The sequence below is a fragment of the Mixophyes fleayi genome, chromosome 3 (assembly GCF_038048845.1).
Source record: "Mixophyes fleayi isolate aMixFle1 chromosome 3, aMixFle1.hap1, whole genome shotgun sequence".
NCBI classification, from domain to species: domain Eukaryota; kingdom Metazoa; phylum Chordata; class Amphibia; order Anura; family Limnodynastidae; genus Mixophyes; species Mixophyes fleayi.
Window position 1 is genome coordinate 40,679,333 of NC_134404.1, and position 21,034 is coordinate 40,700,366.

General features: G+C 42.4%; 1 protein-coding gene across 2 annotated transcripts in view; it reads left to right on the forward strand.

Annotated features, from left to right (window-relative positions):
* Positions 1-218: 218 nt before the first annotated feature.
* Positions 219-21,034, forward strand: part of NT5C1B (5'-nucleotidase, cytosolic IB) — a 28,659-nt gene continuing 7,843 nt past the window's right edge. The window contains exons 1-5 of one of the 2 annotated variants that reach the window (XM_075201395.1): positions 219-401; positions 4,489-4,799; positions 4,886-5,053; positions 12,495-12,624; positions 17,048-17,170. In XM_075201395.1, coding sequence (XP_075057496.1) covers positions 311-401; positions 4,489-4,799; positions 4,886-5,053; positions 12,495-12,624; positions 17,048-17,170 — 823 coding nt within the window. In that variant the 5' untranslated portion in view covers positions 219-310. Of the gene's footprint in view, positions 402-4,319; positions 4,410-4,488; positions 4,800-4,885; positions 5,054-12,494; positions 12,625-17,047; positions 17,171-21,034 lie in introns of those variants that run through there. The other variant, XM_075201396.1, reaches the window with a different exon arrangement.

A 21,034-nucleotide genomic window follows, 5' to 3' on the forward strand; every position in this document is an offset into this window, starting at 1 on the left:
GAAGTCCAAAGTCACGTGACCCCACACACAAACTCCACCCAGTTGTCCCTGGCAACAAACAGCTCAGCACCCTATGATTGGCTGGGATCATCAGTTTACAGTTTGCTCACTGACTGTCCCAACCAATCAAAAATTCCCTGCCACATCAGGACTTCCCCGAGTCCTCAGTCTCAGCCAGAGAATACAATCTGGGCGGTGATCATCGTGGCGGAGCACTCCGATTGGCTGAGACAATCGTTACCGAGCAGTCAGCCATTGGGAGAGTGCGGGCTGCGCAGGGCAGAGGAGGGAGACTAGGTCACGGCGCACCATGTCACTACCCAATCAGTTACTGAGGAAAGTTATCAGGACTTCCAGAGCTGGTGGGGGGCGGCCAGACTCCACGGGTCACAGCCCCATAGGCAAGTCATTAATAATTGAATGAAATGTTTGCGGCATTATGTATTGTATCAGGGAGCCCAAGCGCTACTCAGGCCCACTGCATTAGTAAAATGCCCCTGGCGCTGACCCAACCCAGATAGTGGCAGTCTGGGCGGCGCTCACTTGTCTCCGTGCCTGCCAGGCACTGCGAGTCACAAATATATCCTCTTCCATCGCTTCATGTTTACAAAACTTCATCATCATCATCATCATCATCATCATCATCATCATCATCATCACCATTTATTTATATAGCACCACTAATTCCACAGCGCTGTACAGAGAACTCACTCACATCAGTCCCTGCCCCATTGGAGCTTACAGTCTAAATTCCCTAACACATACACACACACAGACTAGGGTCAATTTGTTAGCAGCCAATCAACCTACCAGTATGTTTTTGGAGTGTGGGAGGAAACCGGAGCACCCGGAGGAAACCCACGCAAACACTGGGAGAACATACAAACTCCTCACAGATAAGGCCATGAAACTTAAGCTTATGGAGGCTTCAGTTGTTTTCATGGTGAGATTTACAGAATATCTCACTACCCAGTATTGTTTTATTACTGTGTTTGTTCCCAATTGTACAGCGCTACGGAATCTGCTGGCGCTATATAAATAAATGTTGATGATGAAATGTAGGGGATTCAATGGAAATCCATACGACAATACCTATGCAATATACAACTTACAGTAAGCTTGGTGGATCTGTGCTTTACTCCAAATAGCCAATCAGAATAGGAAACTTACTTTTATTAAAGTCTACTAACCTGGTTAAGAGGTTGGAAGAGAACACTGATCCGCAAATCAAAGTGCACCTAATTTCCAGTTGTAACTTATAAAGTAAAGGTTTAGACGTGGGAGTGAAATGTTTTAAATGTTTGTAGCTTGAGCGCTATTGTGTGTTTCTGGGCTAAGTTTGTGATACTGTGAAGTGTGTACAGAGATAGAGAGAGTAGTAGTTTCGGTGACACATTATGACCCCGGCCTACAATGCAATGATGCCAAAGGATCATTTTGCCGCGCTGGTGGGGGCCAAAAATGATGTGATTCACCACAAATCGCACCATAGAAACTCTCGTCCTGCCCACGTCACTAGGATGTGGACAGGATGCAGGAGAATGGCCTGCTCTTGCGGGAATCCGGGAGATCTATCCGGAATTCGGTAGTCTCCCGGACATTTCGGGAGAATGGGCAAGTGTGGATTATGTGTGTGATATTGTGATGTAATGTAAGTGAGAGTAGATGTTTTGGTGGTACTCTTGTGGGTTATTTAATTTTGTGATGGTGTGATTTGTGCAGATAGTGAGAGTGGCTGTGTTAGTGTGTATATGTTTCAAATTCAACATCAGTTTGTGTTTAAGTAGATAGAGTCATAGTGTAATGGTGTTAGTGTGGGTCAATTGGGATTCTAGTGTTGTGCATTGTGTAATCAATTACTGAAAAGTAGTAGATTTGGTATTAGGCTCGGTACACACTGAAGAATTTTCCGACCAACGTGTTATCTCAAATGATTGTACCTACGTCTGACGGTCCGAACAGTCTGACGATTCATCCACACACACTGACACGATTTACCGTCAGATCTGTGCTCTGCACCTGGTCCTCTAGTCTTAAGAGAATGACAAAACAATATTCATTCTTTCATTCTTGTCCAACTGATTAAAACCGCCTTGTTAGAGCTATCCACATGTTTCGTTAGCTTCTGTGACTCTTAAACAAAACATTCTGTCTCAGAACAAACAAATGAATTATTCCTTCTACAGCACCCTCTACATTTATTCACCAGGACATTCATCGCTATCATCGGCTGAAAAAAGCCCGACTCTGTAAACTCTATGGAGATGGTCAGCATGAGGGCATACACACTGCATGATCGTTAGGTGATTGGTCGGAAAATATTACACAGTACGACCAACCAAATGAGCTGACAATCGACACTTTGGACTTTGACTTTCGACCATCGTGTCACTATACACACTGATCCGACTGATTTGCCCGATTATTGGATGCAAATGCTCCAGTGTGTACCCAGCCTTATAGTGTGTGTGGCTAAAGTAGGTTTGGAGGCGTTGACAAGTGTTAGCAGATGACTGCAGTAGTAGTTTTGCTAAGAGTGTATGGGGTTAATAAGGAGATCTGTGATTTGAATTGTGTGAGCAGACAGTAATAAGTAGGGCTTTGCATACATGGGCATTTTTTCAAATGTTTAATGAGCCTTCTCAAAACCTATTAGACGTTCTTTGACACTGACTGCCCAAAAAATATTGTATGCAAATGGACCAGCTTGTATTTGACATGCTTTGAGCCAATTTCGACGTTGCCAGTAGCGCTCAGAAGCAGTAAGACTTAATTAAATACAACTTGGGGGCCTGATTCATTAAGGATCTTAACTTAAGAAACTTCTTATTTCCGTCTCCTGGACAAAACCATGTTACAATGCAAGGGGTGCAAATTAGTATTCTGCTTTGCACATAAGTTAAATACATGTAGCACACAGATACTTGAGAGCTTATTTGTACACTGAAATATAAAGTTGATATTTGTGTGCTACATGAAAACACAGTCAGGGCCTGAGTCATTAAGGCAAAAAAGGAGTAAATGTTCTCTGGGACAAACCATGTTACAATACAAGGGGTGCATATTAGTTTATTATTTTGCACATAAGTTATATACTGGCTGTTTTTTCATCTAACACACAAATACTTAATACCTTTATTATTACACTGAAATTTAATGTCGATCTAGGACATGCCCTACCCCAACTATAAATCTGTCCCCACATTTGAAATTTACCTCCCCCTCCAATGCAACATGGTTTTGCCCAGGTGCAAATGTTACTCCTTTTTTATGCTTTGCTCTCCTTAATGACTCAGGCCCTCAGTGTTTAACTTTTGTGCAAAACAGAACACTCATTTGCACCCCTTGCATTGTAACATGATTTTGTCCAGGAGACGGAAATAAGAAGTTTCTTAAGTTAAGATCCTTAATGAATCAGACCCTAGGTCTATGGCAGCCTCATTAAGTAAGAATGGGATCTATTGATGCCAATGACAAATTGCTCACGTTAATTTTCATTTCTTATCGCAATTATAAGAAATTAATTAATATGGCAATTTATTGAAACTGATAAGCTGTCCTAGCGAATAATGTATAGTAAAGTGATTGCAATCAAGATAACTTTATTAAAAGGCTCTTTAATATCTTGGCTGAATTTGTGATGGTGGGAGAATGACGCCTGACATGGAGGGATCCCAAGATCCCTCTCTGGAGATGCTCTCTCCATAGGTTATAATGGCTGAAGGTGGCGTTAGCTACCGGGCTCAGGCACCGAATTCCGAGCTTGATAAATAGGGCAAAATCACAGTCCCCATAAACACTTATGAAAACTGAGTTTGTGACTGAAGAGGCTAGGACTTATCACCTAATAATAAATAGTCTTGAAACTTGCAAATGCAATTTTCAGAACATTTAAACATCTTTGGATGTTCACAAATAGACCCCAATGTACGTCAATGAATGTGTTTCTAACACATGTTAATGTGTTAAAGTTAAATACAACTACAAGGTTTTGCCTGTGCTTTAACAAGGGTAGTTCTCCAATGCCCACATGTATGAGTGATTCCAGCATTGGTGTCTGAGTTCATGTATGTCTGTGATGTTTTGAAATGTCTTCTCAGATAGTGAAAGTAGAAAACACTTGGGTTCAGCAGCAGGGTTGCAAAATAAGGGGTGTGTTAAGTTTGCAGAATAATGTGGGAGGGACGCTAGTAGAGACAGTGCATCCCTCTTCACAAAATGTATCTGTAACTAAATCGATCTCCCAATGATGAGGATTTTTTAGTGGGGCTTCTCCGAATGTTGAAGAATATGGCTTAAAGTTTGAGCCTAGTCACGCCTCTTGTCCAGCCCACCATTATCACTGCCCCCTGGTGACTCAGTGAGCAGAGGGCGTTGGTTCAGCTTCCGATTCATATCTTGTCTCTCTTGTAGGTAACTGACAGGGAACTGTGCCAACTTTGTAAATAGTATTGTAGTAAGTAACTGGATGCACTTTGTGTGTTGCAGTACCTAGTCAGGCCAGCAGCACAGCACAGAGTCACTTGCAGGAAAGTAGTGCAAAGCCGGCCATAGACACCCAGCATCAGTCCGGAGGCAGCGCACCAGCGACTACGCCGCGTAAAGGAGAGCGCAGCGCACCAGCGACTACGCCGCGTAAAGGAGAGTGCAGCGCAATGAGCGCAGCCAAAGGTAACCCCGCGCCGGACACCACCACACAGGCACCAACCCCCAAACCGGCAGAGACAGGGGACCAGCATGACACCAGCTCAGCCAAGGCCCACTATGACAGCCTGGCCCCCAAGAAGAAGCCCAGAATTGTAAGTACAGCAGCTGGCAGCCGTGCACACTAACCCACAGCAGACTGCTGCGATCCACAGTCATTCTGAGACTTGTCTCTCTACAGCCCAAGCCTGAGAATGCAGTGACCATCGCAGTGTCATCCCGGGTGCTGTTTAACATGGTGGATGAGAGGAAGATGTACGAGGAAGAAGGGGTGGAGAAGTATGTCCTTTACCAGCAGGATCAGGAAGAGATACCTCTGAAGCCAGGCCCTGCTTTTCCCTTTGTAAAGGTACAAAGTGATGCCCACACTGGATCTCACATTGCAACATTATACAGTCCTATACTATTTGCACAATCTGACCTAGTTCTGTGTGTTGCTACTAATTCAGTGTTACTTTGTACTAATAAGTCTAAACTTACTTGCAGTACTTTGTGTCTCACTATCTCTTTACACACTCTGCATTCTTCTTCAGCTCCAGGGATGATGTGTCACATTCCTGTAGCACAAACATAAGCAGCAGGAATGTTCCCATCTTACTACTGTTGCACACTTTTCATTCCTTTTACCCTACAGAAAATAACATGTCAGAACTTCTTCCCCTTTTTGGTGAGGTGGCTGATTTTCACTACTTGTCTTTGGAAACAGAAGTTAAGTGTCGCCATAGAGATGACCGGTACCTGGGACTGTCTAACATTCCACACTTCCCTCAGCGTTTGCGTTCAGAACGCAGCGGAAGAAAAACCAGCATTGGTAACCGAGCCCTGACACAACCTGAGAGCCGAACCCTATTCTACAATCCCTGTACACCCAACATTCCTCCCAGCCTGCAATGTGACATAACAGGACTAACCCAACCTGGTGTGGGGGTGGTGTCATGATGAGGTGACACAATTCTGACAGGTCCTGCCAATTGAATTGGTGCATTGCCTCCGAGCCGCTTAAGTAAAGAAGAGTTATATTCTGCACTTCTTGTGTATCTTTAACTCTTGCAATGCCAAATCAAAAAGAAAATGGTGTAAAGTATTGTAGAATAACAGGGCAGACAAAGGGTCATTTTAAATTGGCAGGTCACAGCTACCACATGATCAGTTCACTCATCTCCTGAAATAATATGTGCTGCTGTGAACATTCTAATGATCTGGTTGGCTACAGGTTGTTTCATTCACACCCACAATAAAACCAGGGACACATATGAGCAGTGGAAGACTGACTATAATATAGTGTATAGTTCCTAGTCAAGGCCTGGACAACCTGTGACTTTCCATGTGTTGTGAAACTACAAGTCCCAGCATACCCTGCCGCAGAGTTGGCTTGTTCTTGTAGTTTCACAACATCTGGAGAGCCACTGGGTGTTCAAGCCTGCCCTAGTCACACATACCTTAAAAACCTAATTACTTATTTTTTTGTAAACACAAGAACAAAGGACACAAAAAGAAAAAAAAGTTTGTGGGAGTGAGTCATTAAGGAAAGCAAAGCATAAAAAAGGAGTAAATTTGCACCTGGGCAAAACCATGTTCCATTGAGGGGGAGCTGAATTTAAAATGTGGGGAGAGACTTATAGTTGGGATAGGGCATGCCCTAGGTCAACTTTAAATTGCAGTGTAAAAATAAAGCTATCAAGTATGTGTGCTACATGTAAAACAGCCAGTATTTAACTTATGTACAAAATAATAAACTAATTTTCACCCCTTGCATTGTGACATGGTTTGTCCCAGAGAACATTTACTCCTTTTTTGCCTTACTTCCCTTAGTGACTTAGGCCCTGTGTGCTCTTTATAATGGGATGTGCGGTAGTATTATAGGCTTGCTACATCTGCTGGTTTGGTGTATGTGTAGACAATCTAGAGCACAATAAAACATTATTTGCTATAGTATGAACCTAGGGATAGTTCCAGGACGGCTTTTGTTTCATAATTGGAATCAGTGGAGCACATTTTTAAAATATCCCAGGTGCCCATCATAAGCCACCTTTGTCTTACACCGCTATGCTTAGATAATCTACCCAGTACACTGGAAGATACATGCCTATTCTTCACTGTTAGGGGATATCACCTAAGGTTAGCAGTGTATCTAGATTTGTTAGAGGTGAAGAACAACTATACAAGTGCACTAAACAAAAGTGTAAACATCACATCATTGTTTACTGTATGCTGTATGTTTAATGAGGCGACTTTCCTGTTCTCAGGGTGTTCTTGTCTACCATCCTGCTCGGAGATCTTGCTATATTAGAGAAGAGTTGTTCAGTGTTAAATGGTTACATTGAGTACTCAGGAGAGCCTGGAGCCCCCAGAAATTGTGTCTTCTGTGTGCACAAGGCACAATATAATAAATAACTAAAAAGTCAATCCACAACCTGGTGACAGTTCCTCTTGGCGATGACCACAATAGCATGGGTCTACAGTTGTCACAATTCCTGGACGGGTTCTGGCTCTGTGCCGACCGGTCAAGAGTGCCCCAATGACTACTAGGAACAACTCTGCACTGGTCTTGGTCTACGCTATAAGCTTTATCCATCCCCTGAGTACTGTAATATGGCTATGAATGCACACCTAGGCAGGTATGTTGTATAAATAAAGTTTTTTTTATAACACCAACAAAAAAATTCATCAAACCTTAGCAGTAATAAGACAAAATGACAATACTGTTCGAATAGATAAAATGCCAATGGTCTACACACTACGAGATAAACTTTACTGATGCCCCTGAAGTTATTGCCAAAGATTACCGAATATTGCCTCAATCTTGCCTTATTGTCAGGGTGCCCTCTGGGTATCGGTGGGAGTTGGTTATGGGATGGAAGGTCATTGTCCCTGCTTATCTGGAGAGGAAGCTCTACCTTATTCCCACACTGAGTTGGGCAATAATTCTGGATGAGTCACAGGTCATGCAATCCTAGATCCGTCGTGGGCAACACGAGGATAAATGTCAGTGATTATATGTCTGTGGTGACAGCTTGGGAACCACCCCCAATGTCCCCCTTACGGAGACCCATGCGATCTATCATCTGTGCACTGGAGGGATCTCTACATACTCTGCTGGATCCTGTAGCCACAGAAGGGGGACATGGGTACAGGGACACAACATTCTACAGGGATACACACTGTTCTATGTGGGCATGGGTGACTCTTGGTTCGTTTTTGGGGATAATGGCACAGTAATCTTTACACCACCACTTAAATCACTGGTTGTAAGGACATTTAAGAACCACAGAGCTCATGAGTCCAGCTAATGACACAAGGGGATCCAGACAGGCCTGGTATCTGTCATCACAACGGCAAACTGAAAAACCAGTTTTGTGGAAAACCTGCATTACGGCAGTCTGTCCCGATCCCAATTATACGCGGCCACATCGTCCACAGGTCGTGCTGTCTGGCGATCAGTCAGAACTATTGGCGCTACTAATCCTTCCCTTCACCACCCAAACATTAACTTAATACACATACTGTTTTCTTTTGTAACCGAGTTTGTGGTTAAATGAAAGATTGGCTTTTTTGTATTGTTTTTAATATTTTTCCCACAAACAATATCATATCCCAGGTACTTTTTGATGATTTACTGTAAAATTGCAGTGAAGATTTAGTAAATATCTTACTGATAGACGGATTCATCCAGAGATTAAAGCAGATAGAGAGAAGATTTCACGGGGTTTCCCATCCAGTGTCTGTCAGGATCTACTGAACAAACAATGTGCAACTGTGCGAATACTTATCTGAATTATGTTTTCTTTCCTTACTTAATTGTTAGGACCTGTTTGTAATCCTGACAGACGTTTAACTGTTATATTATTTTGAAATCATGTACTTTGTAAGTTATTTACAGACTTTTAGACCAGACCTGGCCAACCTCTGGCTCTCAGGTGTTGTGAAACTACAAGTCCCAGTATGCTTTTCCAGCTATCGGCTCTCTACCTACTGGCAAAGCATGCTGGGACTTGTAGTTTCATCACACCTGCAGAGCCACAGGTTGGCCAGTCCTGGTCTAGACCATTATAGTTTCAAAAGTGAATGTAGATATTTCAGGGGCAAACGCAGGATTTGTAGAGGGGGGGTTTCCACACCACACCGCCAGTGGGCGTGACCGGCATGCATGGGGGCGTTTCTATAATTTTAGACAGTGCTTGGCTGCTCTCAAACTCTTCCTATCCCCATAATATACATGGGCAATGCTGCGTGCACTACTGTTAGGTGCACGCAGCTTTCCCTTTTCAAGCAGAGCTGGATGAAGTGGGAGCAGGGTCCAGTCACCTCAATTATACACTGCCCCAGGCTTGGAGGGGGTTTTCCAGGCACTAGGAAACCCCCCTCGGTTTGCCTATGTATTTCACAGGCAAAGGGCGATATGAGCAATTGGATTTTATGGTATCACAGTATATAGTAGCGTAGACAATCTGCAGGTTATTATTGGTAAACTATATAATGAAAGGTTTTTGAGCAATAAAACATGAGACATTTAGAATATGACAGCTCTGAAGACATGCTAATGTTTATTGGTGTCATACTGTCACTTTACTGTAATCCAGTTTAAATATTTGTGATTGAATTTGGACTTTTATTGAGTATTTAGAGGTTTTGTGAGAATCTCAACAGACAAATTGGGGGATTTCAGGATGTTTAAATAATTGCATCACCAGTGATCTAGTAGCAGTAAGTGATAGTTATTTGTACAAACCTTTGTACAAATATTTCAGTTGAAGATCACACCTAGCTACAAGCCCTGACCTGTGATGTTAGATAAGATAACTTGTGTCCTTATATCCTGTTAATGTTACATGTTATGCATAGTGCATTATACTTTGAGTTCTATAAAAAGCTGCAGCTAAAAAGTATTTTATTGGCTGATTAAACTTACTGACTATGCAAAAAAACATATGACGGATTGTTTCTATAGATACTATATAAACCTTTTGCAAGTATTAGCCTGCGAAACTGAATATATGTTTGTAAATGGGGTGTCACTGTTCATCCATAAAATAACTCCAACCGCTCCCATGAAAATACCTGGTGTAGCCGTTCAGTTATATAAGGCGTACAGTGCACATATTAGGGAGATAATTGTTTGTTGGCAGATAAAGTGACATATCTCGGCTTACTTCAATTGAATGAGGCACTGCGGAATTTTCTTGTAGCATAAAAGTGCAGAGATACCAATAGTTTGTCAGCCTGTGGTACTAAAATGCAAGAGGATTTTGTAGCATTTGCCGAATATTTTTTTCGTTAATTTATATAAGCAAATATATGACGTTTGATTATCGAACCAATATTCTTTTAATGTCCCAAGGACATAATGACACAGGCAAATTATACAAATTTAGCTGTGAAAAAGCTTTAGGATGCCCAAAAGGAATATTATGTTAAAATTTAACTTTTAGTTAATAGTCGCTTAAGAAAATACTATAACAAGGTACGTTTCAGTACAGCGATGAACAGTTACTAAGGGGTATATTTACTAAACTGTGGGTTTGAAAAAGTGGAGATGTTGCCTATAGCAACCAATCAGATTCTAGCTGTCATTTTGTAGAATGCACTAAATAAATGAAAGCTAGGACCACACAGAACAATAGGAAGCCCTGATCATAGAGATTGCAGCAGCTTCTTGGTGGATATTTTAAAGTAGTGAGTAAAGATTTAGGGGTGCATTACTACCCAAATGGAGGAGCCCTGAAAAAAGCTGTTTCAGTGGGCAGGTCCCTGGACTTCACTAACAGGAAGCAACAGATAATGGTAGAGATAATGGGAGATGTATTGATTTACTTGGGAGTGCTGTTTTAATATGAGAACTATGCTAAGAACTCTAAAGCTGGCAAGACGTGTGTTGATGAACAGAACTTTCCAACCTGGCCACATACCAGATCCTTATTTGGCACCAAGGCGCACACTGTGACCTCAGACTATGGTCTGAGCAGCTTATTCTATTCACCCTTCATCTCCTGCTTATCATGGATAGCCTCAGTTTTGAGGTGGGCGGGGCAGACAACCTGCAGCCAATCAGATCATTAGAATGCCGACGGCAGGAGCAGATAGAGAAGCTGATCATGTGCAAGGCACTAACCTGTGCACTAGTGTGATCATATTAGTGAGGACAGAGCTACATGTGTCAAGGGAAGTGTCAATGTGAGGAGGGGAATGGAGGGAAGTAGAAAGCCACAGACTGAGAGTTATATAATGGATAGCGTAGGGTCCACCAGCAGCACAGAGTATATCAGGAGATTAGTGATGTGTTAGTGAGGACAGTGCTGCATGTGATGGGGCAATATCATGATGCGAGGAGGGGAATGGAGGGAGCAAGATGCCACAGACTGAGGGTTATATAATGTATAGCGTAGGATCCCCAGCAGCACAGAGTATATCAAGAGATGAGTGATGTGTTAGTGAGGACAGGACTGCATGTGACAGGGGCAGGGACATGATGTGAGGAAGGGAATGGAGGCAGCAGGAAGCCACAGACTGAGAGTTATATAGTGGAAGGAGCAGGGTTCCCCAGCAGCACTGAGTATATCAGGAGATTAGTGATGTGTTCGTGAGGACAGGGCTGCATGTGATGCGGCAATGTCATGATGCGAGGAGGAGAATGAGGCAGCAAGAAGCCACAGACTGAGAGTTATATAATGTATAGCGTAGGATCCCCAGCAGCACAGAGTATATCAGTAGATGAGTGATGTGTTAGTGAGAACAGGGCTGCATGTGACAGCGGCAGGGACATGATGTGAGGAAGGGAATGGAGGCAGCAGGAAGCCACAGACTGAGAGTTATATAGTGGAAGGAGCAGGGTTCCCCAGCAGCACAGAGTATATCAGGAGATTAGTGATGTGTTAGTGAGGACAGGGCTGCATGTGACAGGGGCAGCGACATGATGTGAGGAGGGGAATGGAGGCAGCAGGCAGCCACAGACTGAGAGTTATGTAGTGGAAGGAACAGGATCCCAGCAGCACAGAAGAGTGATGTGAGGCTTGTGTCACACAGATTCGGGAAGATGCTGTCACTATCTGTCAGACTTAGTAGGCTGCATTCTCAGGAGTATTGTCTCAGGCCACAAAATAGCTGTGAGTGACTGATACATATTAAAGTGTTATTAATGCTTATATATCTCTATCTCATGCAAGTCTGTATGTTTGTACTAGAATTTAGCAAAATTCAGACTCTTAATGCATTTAGATTAAAGGAACAATATTGCACAAAAACAATCAGAACATACCATTTAACACAGCCCCAAACCTGTTGATGTTTTCAATACATGTGCTTAGGAGTAAAAACTCAGTTTCTATTGAAATTTTTCTGCATGGAGCGTTGCAGGTGAAGCAGGTTACCTTCTGACTCACACCAGGATCCTTCTTTACATCTAAACATGCTATAAAACAATTAAAAAGACACAATCTGCACTGGGTTGTCCAGGGCAAAGAATAGAGATTATATCTTGGAAACAATAAAAAGAAACTATAACTGACTACAGGAAATTACTTGACAACACTATGCACGTACAAATAAAGAGTGTGTATTGGAACAATGTCAGACATACAGAAAAGCAAAGGTGTTACTGTGCAGTCCATACCTTGCTGAGAATTACATTCAGCAAACCTAACCAGAGAAGTTGTACTCTGCAATTGTCCTTACATATAGCGTAAGAGCAGATGCTGGACATTGCATAAAGAACAAAGTGAATTTATGTTGTGTGTATGTATATAACATATATATATATATATATTACCATATATGTTTGTCTTTCACTTACACAGGCAGTGGAAGAGGTTAACAAGCAGTTGCGGGTACTTTATCCAGATAGTGAACAACTCTTTGATATTGTGCTTATGACCAACAACCACGCCCAGGTCGGTGTACGACTCATAAACAGCATTAATCACTACGGTAAGTAAAATAAATACGTTTCCAAGATCAGATTTGCTACAGCGGGGAATAGAACCCTTCGCTCTGTCTACCAGGCACCCCCTTTTAATGTGGATGTGTTTGTTTGCTTATGTCAGGGTGCGGATGACAATGCACATTTTTCAGCTTTCAACAGATGCTGCATTCCAGAGCAGTAGACTTAACTGATCATGTCAGAACCACAGCTGAACGGCCCGGCTCTTCTTACACGCTCCCCGCCTCCATTCATAAGCCCCCCATTTTAAACCTCTCATGATACACTTGTCTTAACAGAAGGATTAAGAGCAGATTTCTCTGCCTGTGAGTAATGATGACATCTCCCCGTTTGCTGCTGGGATGTGTGAGAAGTTAAAAGAAAGAAACACAACAGGCGGCTAGGGGAAGAGATGGCTCAGTAAATGTAAGGTCAGCTGATAGTGCTTTGGATGGAGTTAATCAGGAAATGTGTCTGCCCCGGGGTGGTCTTTCATTAGGACACCCCTGTCAAGAACTGAAGAATAACAAACCCAAGTGTTTCTATTTCAAGTTAAACACAAAGTAAACCGGGCCTCTTGTGCTTGATGAGAACAATATAGGTCCTGATGTTTCAAATCAGTCGTTCAAAGTGTAACATATTTTCTTAAGCCTGATTCTTCCTCTTTCTAGGGCACCAATTACTATTTCTCGGAAGCTTCCCTGAATCCACTTTTTGGACTGGAAACATCCTGTTATACAATTATATATCGAAGTCATGTCCAAGTTCTAGAACCTTTATAACAGTATAAAGACATTGTAACTCCTCACAGTGCTACTAATCTACGATCATTTGTGACTTTTTATAGCTAAGGGAGGAAGGAATTGCAAGTGGTCTGACCTGTATCCCAGCTGCACAGCAATAGTCTCATTAATTTAAATCCAGATACAAGGAAGTGATAGTCAGTGCTGATCTTAGCCTTGTGACTATATATGTCTAATCAAGAATTCCCAGAAATTATAATGTGTTTGATGCAGCAGCATTATAGATGATAATCGCTTATCAGTATGTAAAACAAAATAGTGAGTCACTTATAACCCACTTACAGTTAGTCACTGCCTAAACTCCCACCGGTCGGCTACCTCTCTTTCTCATCCCTTCTCCCCCTTCCTCCCGTCTCTCCGTCTCATCCATGTGTCTGTCTGTCTTCCCCTCCCTTTAGATTGTTCGCTCCTTTGAGCAGGGCTCTCCTACCTTCTGTTTCCATCACTTTTAACTGCGCTCTCCAGCTACTCAGCTCACCTCCTCTCAGTCCCTCTGCCCTCTGTCTCCTCTCGCTTCTCTCCGCTCCCCTCAGTGACTCTCAACCTGTCATCCGTGCCCACCCTCTTGGGCCATAGTTACCTGCCTATACTCACTTTTCCCCTCCCTCCCTCTCTTTCATGCTGTGCCTGAGCCCCCAGAGTTATAGTGCTTACTGTTACTTGTACTGTGCTGTTTCACCTTGTACTGTGCCATTGTTTGTCCTTGCACGGCGCTATGGATACTTTGTGGCGCCCTATAAATAAAAATTAATAATAATAACCAAACAAGCTAGTGAGGACCTAGACCAGGCCTGGCCAACCAGTGGCCCCAGCATGCTTTGCTTGTAGAAAACCGTCCAATACCTGGAAAGGTATGCTGGGATTTGTAGTTTCGTAACACCCCGAGAGCCACTGGTTGACCGAGCCTGACCTAGACTCTCTGATACAGGAGTCATCAACAGTAAAGGAGCCCCTCAGTCCACACACAAAACAGCATAAACTATTGCACTTCAAAACAAATTCACTAAATTAGACTTTTTCATCAAGATAATTCAGATGTTTTCAATTTTCCCTGAGAGTACTGTTTCAGCTGCCTAATAATGGGTACCCCCATACAAACACCGTGGGCCTGATTCATTAAGGAAAGTAAGGGAAAAAAATAAGTATGTTTTCTGCTGGATAAAACCATGTTACAATGCAAGGGGTGCAATTTAGTTTTTTATTTTGCACATATAACTTAAATACTGGATGTTTTTTCATCTAGCACATAAATACTTCATAGTTTTATTTTTACACTGAAATATAATGTTGATCTAGGACATGCCCTATCCCAACTATAAATCTGCCATCACATTTTAAATTTACCTCCCCCTCCAATGCAACATGGTTTTGCTCAGGTGCAAAAGTTACTAATTTTGCTTTACTTTCCTTAATGAAAGTAGGGGCTTGCTGCCGGCGGCCCCACACCATGTGCAGGTCCTGTTCGGCAGAGACAGACAGACAGAGAGTCCTGCACGGATGCTCTGGTTGTGTTTTAAAAACAATCAGAGAGGTCGGGCAGCACAGTCTCCCTGCCGGTCTCTGCCGAACGAACCCGCCAAGAGTGTGCAGCCGTAGGCAGCCTTACCTGTCAAAAAGGGGGCGGGGACTAAATCGCCCCAGTAAAATTATTTTCTAGATCCGCCTCTGACATGAAGCTCAATAAATTTGTTCTCTATCTTACCAAGCTCTGTTATGCTTGTAATTATTTAAGGTTCCTTTGCTCTTTTGTGTTCTTCTTTCTTCTCTTGATCTTATGTGTCACATATAGAGGCATAGATTGTCTTGTCTGTTTTACTGACCTGTGTGCAATATAAAGGTTTCCACATTTCAAGAACTTGGTGTGCACAGTAGTTAGCATTGCTGTCTCGGAGCGCTGGGGTCATGGGTTTCATTCCAACCAAGGCCCTACTGTGTGGAGTTTGTATGTGTTCCCCGTGTTTGCGTGGGTTTCCTTCCACACTCCAAAAACATACTGGAAGGTTAGTTTGCTTTTGTCAAAATGAAACCCTGGGGGGTGTGTATGGGTGAAATTTAGAAATTAAGCTTCAATGGAGCAGTGACTGATGTGAGTTATTACATAGTCTCTGTACAGCGCTGTGTAATATGATTGTTACTATATAAAATTAAAATAATTATAATGATCTCTAAGATCCAAATGCAGATCTGAAAACCTGTGGGAAGAATACAAGCTCTGCTTCTGATATCTGTAGTGATTCAAAGCCATTTGGTTCCATTGTCCTGAAATCGCTAATAAGGAAATGACTTGGCCAGTAGAAGCATTAGTATTATTATTCAGATGTATAAAGCAGTAACAGTGTTTGTAGCGCTGTACAGCGCTAAACATTTAGCCCAGTCATTCCTAATTCAGGAATCATTTGTCTGGCCACAATTGTCACCAGCATTTAGTTACTAAAGGAGATGTATCTAACAGGAAGAGACATGCAAAGGGGGCGATATATCAGCTATATTTGCAGTTTGAAGATTGATCCAAGGTTTGCATATTTGGGGTGCCTTTGACTTGGGTCAAAGCAAATAGGAGATTAAATGGGTGGGGTTGTAGAATCCTATAAGCCAGGGCCCAACAAGTATTTATCAGTCTAGGAGCCAACTTAAACATTTATGGGGCATATTCAATTGTCAGCGGAAACGCCGAAAATCCCGCGGTCCGATCACGATTACCATTATTACAGTAATCGTGCGCGGAAAAACATTTAATACGGTAATTTACTCGCTGGATTTCAGCTCGCAGCTCCCTGAGCCGCGAGCTGAAATCCATCTAGATTTTACCGTATTAACTGTAATAGTTTTAACGCCGCGGGACTTTTTAACAATTGAATACGCCTGTAAGAGACAAATTTCAAAACATTCTTATATGGTAAATAATACGCAGTGGACCATAGACCTAGGCCCAGACCCTTTACACACAGCTCACCTCTATCACAGACATTACAGCCCCTTCAATCCTCATGATAACCCTTCTCTATATTCTTTGATCTCTACCTCAATCCTCTTCTTCATCTCACTACTCTAACCCCCCTCCCTATGTCCAATCTCTATGCTCCCTACCACTCCTCGAATCCATTCAGCCCCCTCAGCATCTTCACTCAGTCCCCTTCTTCATCCCACTGCCCCTTCATCATTGTCTTCACAATCCACCTATTATCATGTCCTCTTCATCACTATCATCATCCAACTGTCCACATCAGCATTATAGTCATAATTAAATCTCCCACGCACATAGTAACCCCTCCTTAGTCCATCATCGTACACCCCTGCACCAGTCATCATTAACCCCTCCTTAGTGCATCATCGTAACCCTTGCACCAGTCATCATTAACCCCTCCTTAGTGCATCATCGTACACCCCTGCACCAGTCATCATTAATACCTCCATTCTGCATCAGTGAATCCCTCCAAAACTGGGGTAGAGGGTAGAAGGGGTATTTTAACTAAAGGAGGTGGTCGTATGAAAGAAAGGAAAAAACCAGCTTAGGCTTTCCTGGCCATTAGGAGGTAGCCATAGCACTTAGGATTGACATACTTGTAGGTTATTTAATAATCAAGGTGTAACCCTTGATACTTTAACAGAATGATCCTGTGTGTTTTAGGTCTGAACATCGAACGATTCTGCATGACCGGAGGTAAAAGCCCCATCGGTTACCTGAAGGCTTACATCACTAACCTGTATCTTTCGTCAGACTCGGAGAAGGTACAAGAGGCCATTGAGGAAGGTAACGTCCGCTCACTTTTCTCAGCTTGTTAACGTTACTTTCTAAACAGGAAAGTAAATTGCCGGTGTCTGGAAAAAGCAATATCTGTAATTGAATGTTTGTATTTGTCCTCGCAGTCACTGGGGCAGTCTGTGATGGGCAACTCTCAATGAACTCATGTTCTATGTGTCTAAGATTGAGCTTGTTGTATGGTCTGCTTCCTAGGCAGTGAGCCTTCTCCATCTCCTTCCACAACACCTCTATTCATTCAGTCCTCCAGTACGTTACCTGGGCCTCGTATTTCATCTCTGCATCTCATTTTCCCCTGGTTATTCCTAAATCTTGTTCTCTTCTGGATTAATGGAAATAGACACCTTTCTGTTTAAGGCTTCTCGCTCTACCATTTGTCTACAACCGGCACCATTTTTAGCTTTACTCAGCGTCTAAATATTTCGAACAATAACAAAATATTTAACTGCTTAGTAAAACCCTGTGAGTGCTGATTCTTCCTAGATTTATATATATGGCCATAGCGAACCCCACAAAATACATAAATAAAACTGATGGAGACACCTTGGGGCCTATTTAACAATATGATTTAAAGGGCAATCTGTTACCCATAGCAAATAAACAGATATTAGCTCTACTCTGCAAATCCCACACTGTCTCCTCATATCCTGCACAATTCCTATTGCTCAGCCTCCCCATCACCAGCCCTTAATATAGCTCATCATCATCATTTATTTATATAGCGCCACTGATTCTGCAGCACTGTACAGAGAACTCACTCACATCAGTCCCTGCCCCATTGGGGCTTACAGTCTAAATTCCCTAACACACAGACAGACAGACAGAGACTAAGGTCAATTTTGATAGCAGCCAATTAACCTACTAGTATGTTTATGGAATGTGGGGGGAAACCGGAGGATCCGAAGGAAACCCACGCAAACCCGGGAAGAACATCCAAACTCCACACAGATAAGACCATGGTCGGGAATTGGACTCATGACCCCAGTGCTGTGAGGCAGAAGTGCTAACCACTAAGGCACCGTGCTGCTCAAATCTCATCTCGAAATACCCTCCCTCTATTCACCTCGTTTCTGATAACCAGCTCTCTATTCTCCTTATGTAATTCTTTAACACGCCTAATAATACATTCCCCAGCCTTCTAATTTTTAAACGTCTCCGAAAACCCATCTCTTTAATAGAGCCTATTCTGTTTAGTTGCACTGCACCAAACGACTCTGTAATGCTGACCCCCTGCTCCCAGCTACTCTACTTACACTGATACAGCCTTCTACTGTCCTAATGTCCACTTTGAGCCACGCTCAGGCCTCTTCTCTCATCTCTGCACCTTTCCCACTGAATTATAAGCTCTTTTATGAACAGGGCATTATCTGTTATTTATTTTCACGTCTGCATTTATTTTGTCTACCTTGTGCTTGCTGTATGTATGGTCCGTTTTCACCACTGTCCATCACTGCAGTGCACTGTTACGCCTTACAGGTCAACTGCAATTGTTATTCTTAAGTCTCTAGATGACACTAGACTGCTGAAAGCAGATGTGATTGGTTGGTATGTGTTACAGCACATCCCTGCTCTTTGCACCGTGTTAGCAAGTCAGCCCCAAGGTGTTAGGTATTATCAACCGGACTAGATCTGCTTCATGTGTCCAAGGGAGAGCTCAACCCAAAAAGCCCTCTTACAATAGAGCAGCACGGTGGCTCAGTGGTTAGCACTTCTGTCTCACAGCACTGGGGTTATGAGTTCAATTTCCGACCATGGCCTTATCTGTGTGGAGTTTGTATGTTCTCTCCGTGTTTGCGTGGGTTTCCTCCCACACTCCAAAAACATACCATTAAGTTAATTGGCTGCTATTAAATTGACCTCAGTGTCTGTGTGTCAGGGAATTTAGACTGTAAGCCAGTGGCAGCCTAAGATGTTAGAAAGGGGCGGGGCCTAAATCGCCCCCCCCTAAATCGTCCCGGGTACAGCATTTTTCTAGATCCGCCCCTGCTGTAAGCTCCAATGGGGCAGGGAGTGATGTGAGTGAGTTCTCTGTACAGTGCTGCGGAATTAGTGGCTCTATATAAATAGCTGATAATGGTTAATTGTACTTGACATTATTGAAGAGTGCAAACTAGAGTCACATTTTTTATGCTATCCATAAACTACTTAAATGAAATGTGTTTCTTTCCCCTTAATGATATTCTGTCCTCTTTGTTTGATCATGTGTCCTAATAACACTGTTAGGGGTGACTGGAAAGTCTGGTTACAGAGTGTGTGTAAGCAGGCTAGATCAACTTGGAGTTATGCCAGTACCTGCCAATCATACAGTGAAGCTGTGTAATAAGTTTTACATGTGTGTATTATTTTGTACATAGTTTTTTTATCCTTCTTTTGGCACGGCTTCACTCTTGAAGTAGCAGCATATTCCACAGACAGAACGTTTCAGTGTGAAACCAGAGTGCTCTTTGGCTTCTGTTGTGTAAACTTCTGCTGTGAGGGCCGGACTGCACAGGAGACCTATTCACTGCATGTGAGATGTGAGAGGGCAGTGTCTGCAAAGGCACCTCTGCGACCAGTCCTCTCTGGTCACACGGAGTGCGCTGTCCTCTTTACAAGGTTAGATTGGGGTGCACCTTCCCTGTCATCACAATAGTGACTATCAAGCTCTAGGCAAGCCTGGATTTCCTCCTGTGTCTACTCCATCCAACCCTTGCCCAGAGGATTTGTGTTGAGACACACCCAGGTATTATGTCTGTATAGTTACAGACTCTTCTAAACATGGGTGTGTCTGTATCCAGGTGTAAAACTTTCATATTATCCCCTATGCACTATGCAAAGCAGAGATATATCTGTGCCTTATATGTAAGAAATCATTTCCAGCACATCTTCCATATTACATCCACTAAATGAGTGAGATATTACACTCTAAGGGCTCGTTCACACTGTGCATACAATGCACTTACTGGAGGTTTGGACTTTAACACTACATATAGTGTAATATATTTATATCCCTCTATAAAGTATTACACTGCATCTCCTGGGATAACACCACATATAGTGTAATGTATTTATATCCCTCTATAAAGTATTACACTGCATCTGCTGGGATAACACTACATATAGTGTAATATATTTATATCCCTCTATAGAGTATTACACTGCATCTGCTGGGATAACACCACATAAAGTGTAATGTATTTATATCCCTCTATAGAGTATTACACTGCATCTGCTGGGATAACACCACATATAGTGTAATGTATATATATCCTTCTATAGAGTATTACACTGCATCTGCTGGGATAACACCACATATAGTGTAATATATTTATATCCCTCTATAGAGTATTACACTGCATCTGCTGGGATAACACCACATATAGTGTAATATATTTATATCCTTCTATAGAGTATTACACTGCATCTGCTGGGATAACACCACATATAGTGTAATGTATATATATCCTTCTATAGAGTATTACACTGCATCTGCTGGGATAACACCACATATAGTGTAATGTATTTATATCCTTCTATAGAGTATTACACTGCATCTGCTGGGATAACACCCACATATAGTGTAATGTATATATATCCTTCTATAGAGTATTACACTGCATCTGCTGGGATAACACCACATATAGTGTAATGTATTTATATCCTTCTATAGAGTATTACACTGCATCTGCTGGGATAACACCCACATATAGTGTAATGTATATATATCCTTCTATAGAGTATTACACTGCATCTGCTGGGATAACACCACATATAGTGTAATGTATTTATATCCTTCTATATAGTATTACACTGCATCTGCTGGGATATCACCACATATAGTGTAATGTATTTATATCCTTCTATAGAGTATTACAC